At 35.7% G+C, this 21,954-nt stretch overlaps 1 protein-coding gene across 4 annotated transcripts in view; it reads left to right on the forward strand.

The window, feature by feature from the left end:
* LOC141900770 (structural maintenance of chromosomes protein 6-like) overlaps positions 1–21,954 on the forward strand; it is a 255,440-nt gene that overhangs the window by 146,087 nt on the left and 87,399 nt on the right. For all 4 annotated transcript variants that reach the window (XM_074787796.1, XM_074787797.1, XM_074787798.1 and 1 more), the window contains exon 17: positions 19,489–19,575. In XM_074787796.1, coding sequence (XP_074643897.1) covers positions 19,489–19,575 — 87 coding nt within the window. The remainder of the gene's footprint in view (positions 1–19,488; positions 19,576–21,954) is intronic.

Raw genomic sequence — 21,954 nt, forward strand, 5'->3', positions numbered from 1 at the left:
CTAGCTTATCGCTGTACTGCAGAAGAATGTTCCCTGATGTAACTGGAATTTGCAACCACCAAGATCTCCGTAATTAAAATAAACTAAATTATAGATTGATGACAATTGTTTATTTATAAAAGAACAATGAATTTCATATAAACTAAGAACAATAGGACAAGTGAAAATGTGAAAATGCATTGTTCAAAAAGAATACATTGTTCGGCTACATCTTATTTCATTAACGCCGATAGTAACGTGTACTAGAGGGGTATCTTGCAATTACAAAATGATGCCACAATGAATATGTAAGGCTAAAGTTTCTCCATTATATTTTATAAAAAATAACCCAGCCGCTGCGAAGAAACAAGGTATCATTTTTGTTAAGCCTAATCAGGAAAGAATATTTCCAACATAAATCGAATAATTCAAAAGCTAGATTTCAAAATACATGTCCTGTTGTGAGTTAGAGTAAGCAGCTCAAATTTTAAAAAATTCAAGCATGTTTTAAAGCATTTTTCATTTAGAGTTCTGTTCGATTCAGAGTTTAAATTGGTCCATCCTAATGAGTTAACTATCAGTCAAATTTTAACTCAGTCAGAACAGTGAAACTGGCTTTTGTATTGGACTTGTATTTTCTTGAATGGTGAAATCTTAAATTTGCTGCAAAAATGAATTATCGAAAGGGTCGTTTCAACTGGAAAAACTTTTTTGAAATTTCTACTGAAATTTCTGTTCCTGTTTTTCCCAATTTTTGAGGGTACGTCAATTATACAACTATTTTTCTAAATAACCAGAATGGAAACAATAAGCAAGAGACTAGTTTAGCTCCCAGACCTTGGATCATTCCTACCGTGGCTTTTTCTCCAGTGGCTACTAAGCGTTCTATAGAATAAGCTTTAGTAAATATCAAAGTAACGCCATAAGAATGGGAAGTTATGATTCAATCACGTGAAAATACTAATTATGTGCTATGAATTAAAAATCTAAAAATAAATGAAAATGCATTCTCTAAATCCAAGACAAGAATCATTATCATCAGCATGAACAAAATACAAATGAACTTATATCTACTATTTCTGATTTTTAAATTACAACTTCAAAAACAATGGTTTTTTAAGAAACAAGAGTTTGCACACAGAAATACACAATCATTTCGACCACAATGGAGTGGACTAGTCTGACTAGTTGATGTACGAGTTCCAGAACAACGACTAGATACTAGACTAGGAGTGTTGTAGTAGGTTCGAGTCCAGACCTCGCGATATTCGGGATCTGATTTTAAACAAGTAAAATCGTTACGATATACTACTTATATTGACCCGCCCGGCTGGTATTTTCACCATAAAGAGAAGGTTTTAACTCTAGGCCGGCAGCATTTTATTTCTACGATTTTTATTTATCTGACCTGGCCAGGAAATGAGAAACAAGGTATCATTTTTTGGCCGTAGTTTCAGTGTTTTGAAAGGTTTAAATAAGTCACGCAATTGAAGATCACAATATCCGTGATGAAACGGATAAGTAAAATCTATGAATAAAATATGAGTAAAATCCCACAATAAATGAATCGAATGCTAAAATATGTTTTAAATAAACATTTTAGCATTCAATTCATTTATTGTGGCATTTTACTCGTCTCATATCAAGTCATCACATTGTTTTTCCAGATTTAATGTTGCTAATCCTCGTTCGGATACTAGCTTCCGTTCTAGCAAGTCTTCTCACTAACTCTAGAATCGTTCCATGTGGCACTTTCTTCCCCTCTTCAATGAAGGGATGAATCAGATCTTTGAAGATTGCCTTCTCATCTTCTGACCATCCCTTTCGTTTTGTTTTTGTTACTATAAAGAGAGAATGAAATTTTGAGTTGGATGTCTATAAACATGACAAACATGACAAGGTGAACTAATTGAAAGGCACACCATAGAATTCTGATGATTAATCTCATAAATTATCATAATTTCACTGATGAATATATTGCTACGTGGCATAATCACCTAAAACACTAATTTTTCTAATAATTATACTACAATTCTACAATTATAGAACTTGTCATTGGCACAATTCGGCATTTGATTGTCGTTATAAAATATGCCCAGGTACCAACATAATATGGAAATACTGATTTATTCTGCTATTTAATGACCCCTAGTGACCATATACAAAAACCAATATAGTGAAACTTACCAAAATCATAGAACATGTCATGTACAATCGAGTAACAATCATTACAATCAAGTAATTGTTAGGCCTGAGTGTCATTATGACTTATGCGAATCTAAACTGTTTCTCCATCTGGAGTTTGAAATTGAGCTGACACAAATAAATAGAATTCCTTCAGCTGGAGATATACATATTTACCTAATCCAACTTCTGATGGCTGTTCATTTCGTTTTTTTCTGTGGCAGATGTTTTTCAATAGGAGCACCTAAAAGAACAAAGCGGTATTTACTGACTAACCCATGAGGCGCTAGAAGTAATAAGCGAATGGAAAATTCAAGGGAAATTAAATCATTAAAGGGTGTTCATGTATTTGCAGTTTCTAATTGCAATTGAGCTGACACAAGTAAATAGAATTCCTTGAACTGGAGATATATGTATTTACCCGATCCAATGTCTGATGGCTGTTCATTTCGTTTTTTCTGTGGCAAATGCTTTTTAATAGGAGCACCTAAAAGAATGAAGCAGTGATTACTGACTAACCCATGAGGTGTTAGAAGTAATAAGCCAATGGAACATTCAAGGATAATCAATTCATTAGAGTTTTCATGGATTTGGCGTAAATCCATGTAAATTTCAGAATCCATGTGTTGTCAAAGAGGAAGCCCTGTATCAGAGCCCTATTTACTATAATCAGGACACCTACTCATCAATGGGGAATCTGTCTCTTCTTCAATCAACACTTGATTGGAACAGGGAAGAAATGTCAATATTATCTGATGAACTCAAGGCAGTTCCAGTGTTACATGTTAACAAGGAAATGTCCTCCTAAGAAAGTATAGTTGCCAATGTCAGTTTTCAACGATCAATAAATCAGAGGTTTGCTAGATACTACAGCTTGTTCAACTACAAATTCAGTTATTTCAGTTGCACATACCTGACCATTCATCATCGAAATTGATAAGAACAGGACAATCTGAAAAAGAATGAATGAAAAATCAGTGCTCAATTCTATCAAAAACTAGTCCCTCTTTGTCTAATGAAATCTTAAATTATAAAATCTTTATCTCATCTAACTCAAGATACATCCACGATATTAGCGAAACAAGAGATCATACAGGCAACACATCTTCAACTGGGCACTGGCCTACCTTGTAGCTGTATTTCATCCAGTCCCTTGCCTTGATAATTTTGCATCACTCCATTGTCCATGGCAATGAGCAGACGAGCCACTTTCGTTTTCTCAAGGACAGAACTTGATAGTCGATAATGATCCATATGGATATTCAAAGAGTGACCCATATGATCACACACTAATTTCAGTTCTGTAGGAGCCATATCCATTATCTGTTAGCAAACCAAATACAAAATACTAAAACAAAATCCTAATACCTTTTATCTCCCAACCCACATGGTGCCAAGGACATTATTTTTTTATATTTTTTTGCGAATTAGGAGCAGAGGGCCTATTCCCTTATACATTTCTATTGTTACCGAGATTAGGCCTATAGTTTGATACTCAATTACGTTAACATAAATTCATAGCAAATGGCCTGAAGCACACTGCTCATATATACCTGCGAAGTTGTAGCCAGATACTTTCTCATTTTCTTGGTTCTTATATACTCAGGTTTTTCTAGACCAGGGCAAAGTGATGTAACATTTCGCATTGCCTGGCAACCATCTAGGGGTGTCAGAGCATTCTTTGATTGCCTAGAAAAGCACAGAGCACAAGAATCAGTTTACATTCGTAACATCTATTATAGGTAGCATCTTGTTTCCGTGTAGCCTATACACTAGAGCAATATCCGATAAGAAGTCTTCTTTGAATGTGCGATATCATCTGCACGTATGTATCTTTTCTTGTAAGGAAAGTGGCCTTACTAAGGCAAATAAAGATACAATAATGCTAGGGCACCTAAAAACACAAAAATACTGTTTTGATGTCAAACACTGCCCGAATGTGGGTTCAATGCTTGGCAAATCCTTTTTTAACGGTTGGCTCGAACTGAACATGTGAAACTGCATCAGGTTTCAAAAGACATTTTTCATCCAACTATAGATCTATAGCGGGAAACTCAAAATGATGGTTCTCAAAAAGATTTTTTCAGTTCCAGAAATTTGCGACTGAATAAGATGGAGTCTAGTGTACACGTAGTTAGGTAATAACTTGTAACCATAACCTTACCTTGCAAATAAATATGGGTTCTTGGAAACAGATGTAGACTGTGTAACCAAAAACTCCATTGCTTCAACAAGGAACGGGGTTAAAAGAACAAAAACTTTCCTTAACCCCCGGGTACTCTTACCCCGTACCTCCAGCACCGTCATCCTTTAAATAAACAAAAATTACATTATCAATGTAACACCTGCCATTTCTTAATTGGCTCCATAAAAGAATCAAATTTACACTAAGTCCAATAAGATATAAGTTATGAGGATCAAGTTATGGTACATACACCTTGTTCATTATGCTTTTTTAAAATAGTTACAAGTCATTTTCCCTTGAAACGTTTTTCAGAATGGCAAGTGAGGCTATTCTAAAACAGTTTCTCAAAAAACCTCATTTAAAATATCTTACCTTTTAGCTTTTTCGGTAATGTCGAGGGATTCAACGATTTCTTCACAGTCTTGAACCGCCATGACTTTCGCGAAATCAGATGTCTTAATTTCCTCAATTTCTGCAACTCTTCTCTTATTAGAGATTAAAATTCGAACCATTAAATGCTCAGCTAATGAGCGCCACTCAGCAGAATTGAGTTGATCTTTACGCGTCAGTGCAGAAATCTCCTTTTCTGACCAAACCTTTAGCTTAATAAGGTCAGACGTTAGTGGTATTTTGTCTACACCGTTTATTTTCAACAACTTTTGACGTCTGCTCAATATACAAGAGAGTCGGTTATTCCAATGGGCTTCATATAAAATCTTGAATCTAGAAGCTTCTTCTTCGATCTCACGCTCGTTTGCAATGATGCCATTACTCTGTTTTAAGCAAACACATTGCTTGATGTAATGACCCTAAGAAAGGCCCAACTGTGGTGAAATACACCCTAAAGCTTTCACTGCCTTAACAACATTCCAGAAATTGCAAGGTTTTAAAATGCTGTTAAGGTCATGTTGTGTTCTGCCACAGACTGAATTAAACTGTTGAACAAAGCGAACTAGTGACCGTATTTTTGTACGCACATTATCTTGATCTTTCCGTCTCTGTTCTTCCTTTGTTCCTAATCTACCTAGCTGTAACTTAGCGAAATCTCGGATCAAGCTTTCCTTTTTGCAAATGTCTACAAGACCAGGATTTGATTTTGTTTCACGCAGACCAATTAGGAGGGTTTCTAATTTTATATCATCTTCTTCATCAACAGAAATACAGGGTAGCAATAAACATCTGCCATTCCTCAAATAATTGATTTCCGGCTGTTCATTGCATGGTTTGAAAGGGCATGACGATTTGATATGAACCCATAAGCTTTCCTTGTAATATAATCCGTAACAGAATTCGCATGGCACAAAGTCCCAAGGACGTTTCTCCAATGCTGATGATGGAATCAACCGCCTCGCCAGTACCAGTTCTCCTCGACCTTCCTTAATGACCTTAAACACAAGCAAGACAGTGCATGAAACTAGAGGATTAGATAAACCATGCAAACTATGAAAATTTAGAATACATGTAGTACTATTGACAAAAGGTTTGTGAGCACAGATTCAGTGGCAGAGTTAGGTATAATCGATATAAAGAAAGTCCCATTAAAAATAACAAGAACTATGAAAATGAAATATGTAAAAAAATGTTTCGGAAAAGCACAGATCATTCACAAAATTGGGAGTCCAGTTTCAGCGTGTGTATAATTGCTAGGTATATCCAGATTTGCTCTAGAATAAATGGTAACCAGAAAACTTACTAAGACAATGGAACCAGGACATCCCAGCCTGCAGGATAGATTAATTTCAGCAAAATAGCAGCTAAAATCAGGCAACTGAAACCTGATACCCCAAGTTGTGGGATATACATAAATCATATCCAGAAAATAAGGTAAAACTTAATACACAACTGACAGGGAGTTGAGCTATGAACTTCTGAAAACTAATACTGGACACCCAAGTTTGGGCATATAATATTATACCCATAAACAAGAGCCCCAAGGGGCACTATGGCCAGCTTGTCAGCTTTCATTAAATGGCAAATGATGCATTCTGTGGGTTATATTTGTCTAAACACACTCCCAGCTAAGATTCAATACTTGTAATTTACACAATACAATCGTGTTTTCATAAATAGCACAGACAGCGACTGGAGCTGGCAGGAACAAATACCTCAGATAATTCTTTTTCCCTTTGTCTTATTGATTTGAATGCAGAATGAGATTGAGCTTTCAGAAATATGCTCAATAAAATGAAATTGAATTGGTTTTGATATTTTTTAAGAATAGAATTTGATTGAATTTGCAGTTTGAGCACATGGCTAATTAGCATATCAATGTCATCAGTCCGATTTGAGAAAAAGCTATTTTCCAGCACTTTGCATAATTTTCAATGATATTTTCTGTAGTGCAAATAAAACTATTCCTCCCAAAAAACCAAATCAACTAAGGATTTCACAGAAATCGATCTTGAAATACAATTCTAAATCTTAAAATAAAACCCAGAAGTAAAACAGTAGATACCGCGGGTTCATGTGAACACCTGCTGATCTCTGCGGCTAAGGCAATCATAGAAGAGTCAACAGATATTTTTGCGTTCACATTTTCACGAAAAAGCTCATATAAATTTTAACGAGGCCCTCCTTCAAAATTCAGCTACGTAGAGTTTGAAGAATGGATAATGCTTTAATGAATGATTTGTATGAATATATGCTTAGTTGCACAGTCAAAAACCCAGTTTAAAATATAAGAAATCATGATACCAAGAAATACATACCTTGGAGTTATGCTCGAAATTCCCCTTATTCTGGAGCAATAACAGACCGTTCTTTCGTTCCTTTGAGTTGACAGGCATCAGTAAAATTTTTTTTACATCATCTTCCAGACAGTGCACAGAAGTGTAATGGTAAGCAATCTTGGAAGTGAAGCATTTCCCACAATAAAAACAATAATCCACCTTTCTATAGTCTCTGCTTCCATCACGTTTTGGACGATATACAGGCAAGGTAACTAAAATTGAAATAATGTATAACAAAATGACTCCCCTAGTGATGTAAGAAATCCTCGTGTGATTAATGACAAAATGAAACACATTCAATGTCAATGACTACTACATGTTTTGTGAATTTATGACACACATTATTTCTTTCTTGATAAATCGTGAAAAATGAAGGAATAGATTTTGAAAATTGAGATATGAAAACCTGGTAAATGATAGCTATTGAATTAGGAGGATAATTGATCATTAATACAGTTGCAGATATTTTGGCATAGAGACACTTAGTGTTATAAGGGTTTTATTATTACCTTAAAAGTCTTTAAGGAAAATAATGAGAATGGCAGGAAAGTATGAGATAAATCTTCTGTTACAATGGAACTTGAATGCAAAATAAAATATTTGGTTATCTGTAAACGATGTACCTTGGGCCATCTTAGCTTTAACACGATCGGTAACATCATCAGGATCGATATCACCGTTGTCTTCAGCAATTTCTTCTCTGTTGGCATCATATTCATGAACATGCTTCTCAGAGTCATTGTCCGAGTCATTATCATGCTCATCACTGTTTGAAGATTCGTCTGGATAATAATCCTGATCATCAGCATGACCAAGCAAATCGTCTATATCATCATCTCTGTCATCATCATCAGTACCATCACTAAGTCTCATAGTATCTGAGATAAACGAAAGTATTAACAATTATCCTCTTCACTTTCAACTACCACGTAATAGAAGATTGGCTAATTGAATGGTAAAGCTAATAATGCAAGGCGATTAAAACATTCGTGCCCCGAAACTTGGCTTCGATTTTTACATATTCTAACTTAGGTCTATATGAAAATTTTAATCACTTCTTGTGTAAAGCACACATTTCAGTGAATTCATTTTACACATGCTGAAACAGGTTTTTTTGCTGACAGGCAGAAAACTGTAATAACAGATAAAATGCAAGTGATGCAAGAGATCCTTGTGTGATAAAGAACATTCATTTGGAAAAACAAAAACATACCATGTCAATGGCTTGACAGGTACATTTTATCAGGAATTTATGATCAATCAAGTGAACAAATAATTTCCAACTTTTTACTCCTTCTTCATCACCACCATTTTAATTAATTTCCTTTCAAGAAAGATTAACATTTCAAAATCAACACATGAACTTACGGGATATAGTCAAACATCAATACGGTTGCAGATGTCTTGTACATAAGCATTTTCAAGAACAATGATGAAAATGGCAGGAAAGACAAATCTACACTAGTTTGTAGCAACTTGAATGTAAAGGACCCAAAATGCATAACATTACCTAAAGCCATGTTAGCTTTAACTTGATCTTTAACATATTCATCAGCATCGTTAATGTAGCCATTGCCATCTGCAATTTCTTTACTGTTGGCATCAAACTCATCGTCACTGTTGGCGGATTCATTATGTACAGCAACACCAGGAATTTCTTCATCCATATTGTCGTCGTCGGCATCATCATCTTCATTAAGTGCAGCAGTGTCACATCTATGCATCACCTCGAGTTTCTTACGCAGAAATCCAACAAGTTTCATCGTTTCCAAGTTAGACGATTCTGAAAGTATTTACAATAATTCTAATGACTTTCAACTACAGTGTTACATAAGATTGGCTAATTGTATGGTTATACAAGGCAAATGATAGTCTTTACATAATGGACATGATATGCACATCGAAAGTCACTGTGCACTTCTTGGCAAAAAATTTGGTAATGATAACTTCAACTATAATCGAGCTACAGACATTTTGCTATGCACCTAGCAGAAGGAATGTGAACTAATGTAATAGGTAATTGAATGGTGATTAACTAAAAAATGTCTTCTTTCTGTAAACTAAATGTTAGATTAGGATCTTGAGAATTAATGTGCGGAAGAATAATTTAAATTTTTGAACTCTTGACCTTATGGCTGCAAGTCACTCAACCAACCATAAGACCATTCAGACAAGGTCAAGGTCTGCGTAGACCAGAGTACCAAAACGGATACCACTACCACTACCACTACCAAAATGCCTAATTAGTTTCCTAGGTAAGGGACAACTAGCAAATGGTAGCTGGATGTAAAGGGCCCCAAAATGCGCGATAAAAGATCTTTGGTTAATTTAAGATGATTTACCTTGAGCCAGCTTAGCTGCCACTTCATCTTCAACATTTCTATTAGCATTACTAATGTCACCTTCGTCATCTGTAATTTCTTTACTGTTGGCATCAAACTCATCGTCACCGTTAGCAGATTCATTATCTACAGCAACACCAGGAATTTCTTCATCCATATTATCATCGTTATCACGTTCTGCAGAACCAAGCCTAGCCTTTATTTCATCCGAGTAAGGGTATTCTGAAAATATTTACAATTAATCAGTCAATGTTTCCTTAAAAGTACAGGGGCCAGTTGGTCAAACATTCGTTGAAGATAACTGGCGGATAAATACCATACTAACAATGAACATTTGATTGTCACTACGTCAATTATTTACTGGTTAATACAATGAGATGATGTGCTACAAAATGTCGAATGGGCAGAATGGCTAATTAGTCTCCTAGGGATGTAAGAGAAAACAAGGTTAGGAAAACCTGGTTAATGCCTATTATGGAATTTGGCGGATAATCGAATATTAATACAATTCCAGATATATGTTCTTCAGTAATTTTAAGAACAAAGTAAAAAAATTGCTGGAAAGCACAACCCATATCGACTGTTTTGATGCAACTTGGGTGTAAAGGACCCAAAATGCGCGATAAAAGATCTTTGGTTAACTTAAGAGGATTTACCTTGAGCCATGTTAGCTGTCACTTTATCTTCAACATTTTTATTAGCATTACTAATGTCACCGTCGTCATCTGTAATTTCTTTACTGTTGGCATCAAACTCATGGTTACCGTTGGTGGATTCATTATGTAGGCCTACAGCAACACCAGGAATTTCTTCATCCATATAATCAACTCCATCATGTTCTGCAGAACCCAGCCTCGGCTTCATTTTATCCGATTTAGGAGATTCTGAAAATATTTACAATTAATCAGTCAATGTTTCCCAAAATGTACAGGGGCCAGTTGTGCAAATGTTGGTTAAAGATAAATGGTGGATAAATACACAATAACCAATCAATTTACCCTATGTAAACTAACCACTGGTTAGACTCTAACCAATGTTTGAGCAACTGACCCCAGGAATTGATTTAGCCAACTCAAAGAGACCACAGATTTTTCTCAGAATTAAGTAAATACGTCCCAGTTAGCGGAGGTATAGTTTAGGATTAGAAAGACAAATTGATAACTTCTTGGATAAGCTACATAGATCTACGTTGCTACAGAGCTAGTTTTGCTTTTTAGCGATAATTAATTAGAGAGATAGTCATAAGAAAATCTTCAAAAACCGAAGACTGTAGAGAGGGAACAATATCTGACCGCCCGCCCACCTGGACGTACACTGGCAACAACAATAACCCTCGAGTCCTGTGGTAAAAGGGTTACAAGTAATGACATTACTTAGCTTAGTACTGAATCTTACCTCGCCACCATAAATGTTGACCATCACCATAATCAAATCGCAATTCATCACCGATATCAATATCTTTTGTGGCAAAGAGACACAAATGAGACACACCAAATCTGCTGACTTTCTTCATGACACAGTTACTCAATTTATGGGGCGCATCGTTGATCATCCTTGCCATGGCTGATGTAGTATGCATAGCATCAATACTGAAAACATTTCATTTTGATTACTATTTGTCAAGAATTGTTATCATTTATTCACCTAGTATGTGAAGTCTACCAATAACAAATCAATAATCCATTTTTTATTGTTAAAAGTGAAGCTTGTAGGCCTAATGATCACTTACCATTCAAGTTTCTTTCCCACTTGATAAAAGTACATATAACAGCGTTTTGAACGATAGCGCTTCTCCCGCTTTGTAGCTTCTTCACCATTTATATACTCGCCACGATACTCGAGAACAAAATCTCCTTTTCTGAGGTCTTTAAGACTGAACACACCGAAGCCTATAGATACAGATAATATCAGTATAAGTAAGATCAGTATGATTAAGATTTTTCAGCTTTTACGGCTGCAAAAAGACAATATAATGATGACTTAATACACTTTGATATGATTATGGATACCAGCTATCCAAGATACTTAGTCAAAGCGTATAAAATTCCATATTATCATCAATTGTAGGAAATATAAGATATAGGCCTAGTTAAGACAAAATTGCTACTGAAAATGAAGAAAACATAGAAGATGTGAAAGGAAAAACTGCAAATATCGCCTACCTATTTCATCATTAATAAATTTTACTTCAAAACCAATTGGATCACAGGAGTTATCAATGTATTCTTGACAAACTTTGGATGGTGGCACCCTTCTCCTTTTCCTGTACAAATGTATTATACATAAAATAAATTAAATAATCTTTATCTCTTTTCCAGTTGGCATCGATCTGATGACATTTTTTGTTCTAAAACTAAAACGTCGCGACTTATGCCCCCAAATCAGGCGATACGCCTGAGTGTAAAATATACCCAACACGTTGTGGGGCATAAGGAACCACTTAGCTCTGATGCATTTAGTACTAATTACGATTTTGGGAGTGCCCCTTTACTTTATGAGCATGTTCTACAGAGTAGTAGAAACCAAATAAAAGTGGAAAAGGTGGTGTGGGCTATTTTCGGGCACTCCCCAAAAAGTTCCTTCATTCTACATTGTTAGTATTGATATATGGGCAGCATTCACAGCATTCAAGTTGTTAGAGCACATGTGAGTTAAGTGAACAGATTTATGATGTGTAGGCGGGTCAGTATACCATTGACCTACATTCGCAAATTGTAATGTAAATGTTTTTCTTCTCACCATTGCAACCACTCGACATTTCTTATGTGTTATATAGATTGAATAGCATAAAATAGCATGCAGACTGAGAATAAAAAGCATGCTTTGACTGGCTTGTCATCTAGTTTTGGTTAAGGGGGTTCGAACACGCAAGCACGTGGGTGCTAGCACAGCGCTCCAGCCATACATTTGTCTACATTTGTTTCTTTAATTAATCAATTCATACATGGAATTGATCAATGGAATGGATTGAATATATTCACGCTGAATAAACTGAATAACAAACTACATTCCTTGCCGTCCGCATGTGAATTCACTCATATAAACCATATTTGCAAATTGTGACTCCTAAGAAATTTCAAACTACAGAAATATTTTAGCCATACCTGTACCATGACTTTTCATTAATAAACAATACCCTATGCCAATTAACAATGATTCACACGAGAAAGATCACATATGGATGGCAACGATGATCGTCAAAATACGCGCCAAAGTGAACTGTTGTTTTAGGTATGAAAAAATCTTTCATCTAATTCCATTTCTATGTGCCATGTTGGGTGGGTTTAATTTGCCGAGAGCTCAGCTGTTGAACTCAAAGGATAATTTTCTAAAAACAGGGTAACATTCGCAACTAGAAATAAACCAAGTACCTCGAAATATTCACTAAAAGAAGGAACAAAAATCCAAATTATTTACTTCAAAGAGCAAAAACCTGATTGTTGATCATAATGATCTACTAAAACGATGCTTATTTTAATAAATAGCTGGCAAATCTTACCTGCATCAATAGTAGCAGGCCTCTTCTGCAAAAACTGCTTTTTAACCTCTCTGTTCAATGCTTCCATCTTTAAGCCATGCGCTGGTCAAATAAAAAAGCCACACACTTATTAGTAACTAAGACAACATACAAAAATAACTAGATGTTACTAGACCTAGGCCTAGATGTAAAATAATTTTTGAACAGAAAAATTAAGCGGTACATCACCATTAGTGTGTTAGTATAGAAGGGAATAAATTCATCAGTTAAATGAGATAAATATGTACGGTACAGCCCAGAAGAAACTTAACTCCATTTTCGTTTGCGTTTAGTTTTATATCGCTCAAACCGCAGTTTTTTAGTTCCGAACGCGTTCGACACACGTTAGGGACGAATATCCATTTCAGAACTACGCGTTTTGCTGCACGCTTATGGGTACAACGAAACCTTGAACGCCCGTATTAGGCGTTCATAATGTTACTGCATGTATTTTACCATGTAGTCACCCGAATACAAGAAGATGCACTAGAAAAGAAGGGAGCTGCTATTAATATGTATAATAATATGATGTGCGCGCGCCAGACGCGTTGAATTTGAACCGCGGTAGTAACTAGTTTGATTCGCGTTTCTATTTCGTTTTATCATAAACAAAAAACGAAAACGCAACGATCTCCAACGAACGCCGGACGCGTTATGAGTTATATTACTTCTAGGCTGTACCGCACGTATAGCCTATTTTAAAACAGGGAAAAATAAATTGGATAAAAAGCAAATATGGCACCCCAAGTAGCTTGACATACCTACAGGTTTAACCTTACAAAACTTAACATCAACTTAAGACACCTGTAATGATTAATTATGGTAAAACAACAAACCAATTTCAGACTACTGACTAGTTTTACCCACAGATAAACGCATAAGCAAAATAGCTGCCATCTTTTTGACAACCGAGACAGACTTCTGACTATCGTGACTGCACACCACAAGTTACGTGTTATACATTATTTAAACCCAGTAACATAGCTATCCCACACTGAGTTTGTACGCATTAAGTTGTGGGATATACATAAACGTGGCATAAATCCAGCAATAGAGCTTAGATAACTGTGTGTGGACACAATTTGTGGGATATACATTATCTTATCCTAGAAACATAGCTATCCCACACTAGAAACATAGCTATCCCACACTGAGTTTGTACGCATTAAGTTGTGGGATATACATAAACGTGGCATAAATCCAGCAATAGAGCTTAGATAACTGTGTCTGGACACAATTTGTGGGATATACATTATCTTAGCCTAGAAACATAGCTATCCCACACTGAGTAAGTTGTGGGATATACATACATGGCATAAATCCAGCAATAGAGCTTAGACTATGTTGACACAATTTGTGGGATATACATTATCTTATCCCAGTAACATAGCTATCCCACACTGAGTAAGTTGTGGGATATACATACATGGCATAAATCCAGCAATAGAGCTTAGATAACTGTGTCTGGACACAATTTGTGGGATATACATAATCATAACCCAGTAACATAGCTAATTCAGACAACCGAGATTGTACAAGCCTAGTGTACATCAACACTGCGATCGGGGGATATACTCTACATGGCAAGAATTTAGCAAAATTGAGCTTCACATGAATATAGCCTACATCCAAGTAGTGGAATGACAGGGTTCGTAGTTGTCAGGCCCTGGTTAAAATCAAGACTATATCATTTATGAAAAGTGGAAATCAATACTTTTTTAATCAAATGCGCATATTATCAACAACTATCAAGCCTAAACTTGAGTCCAATATAAAGTTCATGACAAACAATGATTTCTTAACACAACTACCAGTATTTTCCGGCAATTAAGCCGACTGGGTCAATATGCCGAGGGCAATTTTTAGCCTAAAATACATGGATTTCTTTAAACTTCGCCCAATAAGCTGAGGCCCTTAATCGGGAGATTTTACTTCACTTATTATCTCAAAATACACGGACTTGAAAAATTTGCCATTTTTCATATGAGTTTTGCAGGTAAAGAATGGCCTACTTAAATGTGCTTAGGCCTAATACCATACATTTTCATTTTGAATAAAAAGAACATTGCAAGTTGTGGGATATAGATTTAAAGTTAAACCCGGAAAACATCCATATTTCTAATTCTGTCTTTGATTTTTCCAGGCCTACTCAATTTTGGAAATCGTTCAATTTCGTAAAAATAACAGCCCAAACTATCCCAGATTAGGTGAAGTCTAGACCTTTTGTAGCTCTAATAAAGACAACCTAAGCACACTAAGACACTATCTTGTGTACTTACTAGTAATATTTCAGGATTTTGTAGTAACTACTTGCCTAATTTATGTTTAAATGAATTAGGGGCCATTCATAGAATACAAACGGTTGACTTCTGTGTATTTCAACCCCTCCCCCATGAACACTGTCTGTACATTTTTATAACCCCCTTGCGTACATACTTTTATGAATGACCCCCTTTGTAAAACTGAACCGTTCGAATCCTTAAACCTCATCTAATGTGGAATCAAAACAGCAGTTTAAACAATTTATCTATCCACAACGTACCGGGGTACATGGATTTACAGCAGAGGATATTTGCAAAAATCACATTGTGTTTCGTGCCTAATGTACAAACTATAAACTCTCCCCCTTAGAAAAGTAGGAACACGTTGAGCTCACCCCTCCCCTGTACGTTTTGACCGGACTTTTAAAACAACCCTCCTCCTACGTGAGTACGTACTTAATACGTAGCCCCTTATTGGTATTGATGTCTTGGATTTAAATTAGGTTGTTTGCCCAGACCTCTAAGCCTAAATGGAACTTCACATGCTCGCTATGTATCGTATAATATCATTCTTAATCAACGGAATCGCCTAATTTAGGCTTATATGATTGACTTTAGAAGTTTTGCATTTAGATTAAGATAGGCCTAGGCCCTAAAGGTTTTCAAAAAATCTGACTCTATTTTTGTTAATCAGTATACTCGAGTAAATGATTATTCTTAGAACAGGTTCCTACTTTGTAGTGGTGAGTGCATCATGCTCATTGCACTTGCATGATGTGTATTGATCCACTTATCGCTCTGAACAAAAACCATAGGTCCAGATATCAGCTAGCCTATTCAGTACGTTTTTTATTTCATATCTTCAGGACACTAGAAAGAGGCTTTTTAGCCTGGACTTTGTCTCGTGATCGTCACGATTTTTGAACCGGAAGCCATATTGGATGGGCATTTAAAGTAAAGATTTAAACAATGTGCCATGAACCAATTAATTTGAGAAAAATATAAATTTCTTGTTGATTTCAACAAACAAATTTGGCTAGCATTAATAACGGTTATTAACCCCAGTGACAGTTGACAAAATTCGAAAAGTTTTTATGCACTGATTACCCTTACATCGTTTCAGCAAACACTTTATACAAATCTTCACTTAGATTTCCCAATCCTTCGAAAGATCATCACGATTCAGATATAAAAATCATTCGCACGGACCCGTGCGGATTACTCTGGAGGTTATTCGTACGGAACTAGGATCTGCACGCTAATAACTGTCGCTGATTAAGGCCACACCTGCGTACAGAGGTGCGCGACTTAGAAAACTCAAGAGTCTCACCTTACCCTAACCCTATCCCTTCCATACGAATAATTCCAGAGTAATCTGTACGAGTACGTACGAATAGCCTCCGGAATTATTCGTACGCGTCCGTACAAATAGCCACTTCGTATAAAAATTGGGCCAAAAATCTAATTTCTATTGAAGATATCATAATATAAATCACTGCATCACTGCATTCTGAAGCTAGAACAGAGATTTGTTATTCAGTAAAATGCAGCAATAAATCGCGAGAGGTGCGGAAGATACAAACCCGAAGATACACCCTTTGAATGCTGTATTTGTGAGAAAAACATGTACTATGGCTATGCTATTTCATAAGTGGCCTATGTGAACACTCAATTTTCAGAACTTCGACTTACTGTACGTACCGCGTATGCTTCGTCGTAGTACACTCACACTGTTCAATTCGTCGATTTTTTAAAAATATTGAAACGATGAGTGCGACAAAAAATCCTTCACCGATTTTGATGATCCAGGGCTTTCTGGTCGCAGAATAGTCTATATTTCACGGTTTTGCAGTTATTTGGCTCATCCACGCATAGTCAGTAACCTGTCTGTGGTTTTGTTTCACGATCGGATATTTTCACAAACCACAGTCAGGAATGGGAAGGTCATTTTTGCAGGCAATTTTCGTCGGCCAATTTGACTGACGAGTAATTTGCCTGGCATTTCATTGTTTCTTAAGATATCCGTCTAATTTTTGTTGTAATCAACGCACAACAGATTCGTAGTTTGTCTGATACCTATAATACCTCACCTGACGATCTTAATCCATGTGCAAATCGGCCGTAAAGTGAGAGTAAATTTCCGTCGATTCGACGGTGGCCATTTTGAAAACTTGTGGAGGGTGCTGGCACCTGTGGTCTGAGACTAGGACAACTACACAAACTAACAAAACGAAACGACGAAATTGAAAAAAATTAAGAAATCAACACTAATTCATATTTTTCTTCAACCAGAATTTATTATTTCATTATTTTTTTTATGGAAAATATGAAGATTTGAAATATATGTTGGAAAACCATCAAAAATAAAAATTGTCGTTTCGTCTTGGAAGTTTTATATAAATCCTTTTAGGTCACCTTGTCTATCATGCCACCTGTGTAACAGAGAAATGGCGGAATTTGAGGAGAAATTAATTAATTTCTCAAAATAATGTCCATCAATCGCTCGAAACATACATAAAATTGGATTATTTCGAAAGGTACCTGTTTTAGTTTGTGAATGAAGCCATTAATTGTGGACTGAAGTCAATAGAAAATATATTTTTGAAGTGTTACTTTTTTCAACCATGTTTTGGCTCTTGTCATCCCTAACGTTGGTATAAGCCAATCCGATTATAAAAAGCTTACCACCAACGATTAGGTAACTAACTAATCCACGCAATGATCCGACTGTGCACACACGATTAATCTGATTTCCCGTCACAAACTCTATATCACGTTCGCCATTCACCGTCAAATCAATTCAATTCAATTTTATGCTTCTTTAACCGAAATGGCTCAAGGCCGTTTCGGTAGTTCATAGACATGCCACTACTACATTTTGGCAGCACCATAGTATATATATATATATCCAATCTAGTATAAAACCTTAAAATGCGCCGATATCATATATGAGACATACATCCCCTGGGGAGGACTGAGCCGCTTGGAAAAAAGTGGGATATTTTTGTATATCCCACTTTATTAGAATATCCCACAACAAAGGTTTTATATAGACAGTTTTCTCACATCTTGCCATATCTCTTTCCATCTATATATATATATATATATATATATATATATATATATATATATATATATATATATATATATATAGGTTTGAGCTAGTGATAAGAACTCTAATCCAAAATTATTGTCATTGAATTGATTAAATTAGATGATTACTTTTGGGTTAGTAGTCATTAGAAAAACATTCAAGCACGTATGGATGTGAGTGATAAGAACTCACAAATACTAATTAAATATAGATTAATATATATATTATCATTGGGAATCAATTACATAATCAATTAATCACATTTGCCTCGGTATTTACTGGATTTACAGTTGAACATTGCTCATTTAATGTTTTTTCCAAGTGTTTTATGAAAAGATGTATTTGTATTGGAGCTTTAATCGGGGATATAGCGGTCTGGGTGACATTTCCATTTGCTTTAGATTAGACATATATCTTAAAATTGTTCTTGCTATTATCAGTCAAATGCATTTTATATTTTTTCTTTTTATCATGTAAATTATGTAAAGAAATTAGAAACTATGGTTTATAATAAGCTCGATAAACATAAATCAATCAATCAATCAATAGTTTAATTTTAACATATTCATGTACACCTGAAATCAGTTCAAATGCAAACTAAGCTATAACTAATTTTCATTGTTTTCCTGATAAAATTAAAATAGTTTTATTTTCTTTGATCTTTTTTACTTAAATATTCATGTACACCTAAAGGTGAGCTGAAATCATGCAAACTAAATTATAACTAATTTTCATTGTTTTCCCGATCAAAGGATGATAGAAGCAGCAAATTGTCTTACTTTGATCTTTCAACAGTGTTAAGCTGAAATTAGCATGAACACATTAGACATAATGATAATTAATGAGTACTTTGCCATTATGACGCAAGTAATGATGGCACAGGTAAATGGGACGGGGCAAGCGGTACCACCAGTCATATCATTACCAGACATCGTTAAAACATACGGATGGCCGCTCAGTGAGCTCAATCTAACTGGGCTTCGTGGACTTATTCCATAAATCGTCTTGATCTCTAAGATGCGGGATGGATCGAAGGTGGAAATCTTAAAATTTACATACTAGAGTGACATATGTGGCGTTACGCCAATCTCTAGTTCTTCTGCATTTGTTCAGTGTTAGTTCCATATTATCAGAGTGGTAAAAGCTTGGTATTGCTAGTGAAGTCAATTTGAATCTTACTATCTTGTTCTATTGTAGAGGGGGATTGAAAGCATAATATTGATAGCGGATGATGAAGAAGCTAAGGTGGTCATGGACAAGCATCCTCCTCTTAATGTCAGAGAGGTAAGATTTCATAAGACTGCACAATAGTAACTCAACCATTTGATTGAGAAAAAGTGCATTGAATTCAAAATTAACTGTTGAATGGAACATTTTTTTCCAAAGTCGTTTTTGAACATTTGTATTTTTTTAAGTCAACAGTGTTCAGCTAATGCGTGAAATAACTTTTATCTCATTAATTTTGCCCGAATGAAAATGATATATTTTCTGTTCATGAAACATTTCGAAAAATACATTTTGATAAAGAAATACATATCTTTGCTGAAAAATATATTTCCATATGGAAAATAATTATACACAAAAAACTAATTTTTATACATGAAAATACATTTTATTTTTCTTAAGGGATTGGGTGGTACACTTGAAGTATACTTACCAAGTACACTATTCCGTGAAGTGCACTTTCCCAATGATAAAGTGCACTAACTTTACAAAAGCAGACTCAATGAGTACACTTATTGAGTACTCTATTTTGTGAAGTGCACTTTCCCTATGATAAAGTGCACTAATTTCACAAAAGTAGACTCAATGAGTACACTTTGAGTGAACTTTACCCACGGATGTGCACTTGAATTGAAATTTATTTTCATAAGGGTATATTCATGATGAGTCATGCAGTTGCATGTAATTATTACGTGTGTATAATGCTGAGACCTTTTCATTCGACAGATTTTCATAAAGTTTACTTGGTTCATCTATTAAGGTTACTTTCTTAAATATTAATGCACGGACCCCCTGAACATGATGTGTTTCCATCACTCTTTAAGGTAATTCCAGTTTCCGAATGAAGTTTCTGCAAACTAAGTCATGGAAATGATCAAATAAAGACCTCGGTGGCAGATTCAGACGGGAACACAACATGCACGTGCTCTTGTCGCAATGTATATTCCTATGCCATTTTGAAAATACAACGGCAATATTTTTCAGGGCATTTTTTCCACCAGCAACTAATTAGATGCCTCAGTACCTAGAAATTGTATGAAATTGCACTGAAATTTCATATTTTTAAACCCTTGTTTTGATTGCATGGATACTTACATGGATATTTAAAAAAATATAAATTGATTGATGGACAGGTCATTTATGATTGAAACTGCCGCGTCAAGCCCTATGGGGCTCTTGTTGATTTGCTGCAGCTAAATGCCGATTTTGGACAGGTTCTATGTATTGCCGCAGCATATTTACTTAATTTCTTCAAAAACGTATTCAAAGAAAAAAAACGTCATTCAGTAGATTATTGCCGCAGCTTTCGCCGCTGCAGTCGCTGCACTTCCAACGCCACTGCATTGGGTTATGGTCACCATGGGGTGTTGAATAACTTAGTATTTCCTTTTTATATTGGTACCAGTATAGGCATATTTTGTTATCACAATCCAGGTATAAAACATGCCCATTTTCAAAAGATTACTCGGAACTTACGCGGCCGAGCAACTGCGCTGCTCGGTTTACTGCTCGGACATTCTGCTCGGTTTTGATAAATTAGCCCCGCGCAATATGAGCTGCTCGATAATCTCTGCTCGGAACTCTGCTCGGTTTCAATCGTTTGTAGATCCGCGCAAATACGAGCTGCTCGGCATGCTGCTCGGAATTATGCTCGACTAGGTGTTATGTCAAATATTGCGGAGAACCGGGATTTCCCCAGATACTCAGTAGGCCTACTCCACCGCTATAGCCACATATATACTGCATGGGCAGAAAAACTTGTATACAGGCCGGGGATTTTTGACTGAAATATCATATCGCGACCGAGTGACTTATCGTGAAATTTCATGTCTCTCTACTAATGATATAGCGAATCGCACTCTTAGGCGAGAACGACGAAGTCCGAAAAGTTTATCTAAGCTATTGATGTCTCCGTTAAACCATAGGCCCCTACATTTAAATTATTCACTTATACAAGAAATTGCTCAGCTCGAATATTCGTTCAACTTGAACTATTTTCAAATTCCTTTCAACTCGCATATCTGAACGACCTCCCGGCAGCAAACACAAGTATCGATTAAAGACATGCACGTGTTTACTGCTATATTAGTAGGTTACCGATAGTAACAGTAGAACGATACACGCTACACAAAATCGCCCACAGAGACATTCAGTTCATTAAATCATGTTTTTGGAAGGTGGCTAAAAATCCCCTTTAGGCCATTCAAATTTGATACCGTGTTTCTCATTTTTTTAACATTCAATATTTATTTCATGAAGAAAACGATGTTTACAAAAATTACATGCGTCTTACAATCACCATGCAGGCATTATAGCAAAACATAAAAATACATTTATATATATAAATAGATAGCGGTCATTGAACACGCCAAGCTCAACACGCGGGAGAAATGTTATATATATTATGAAAAAAATACATTGTTTCATCAACACGCGCGT

This window comes from Tubulanus polymorphus, chromosome 2 (assembly GCF_964204645.1).
Source record: "Tubulanus polymorphus chromosome 2, tnTubPoly1.2, whole genome shotgun sequence".
Taxonomy (NCBI): domain Eukaryota; kingdom Metazoa; phylum Nemertea; class Palaeonemertea; order Tubulaniformes; family Tubulanidae; genus Tubulanus; species Tubulanus polymorphus.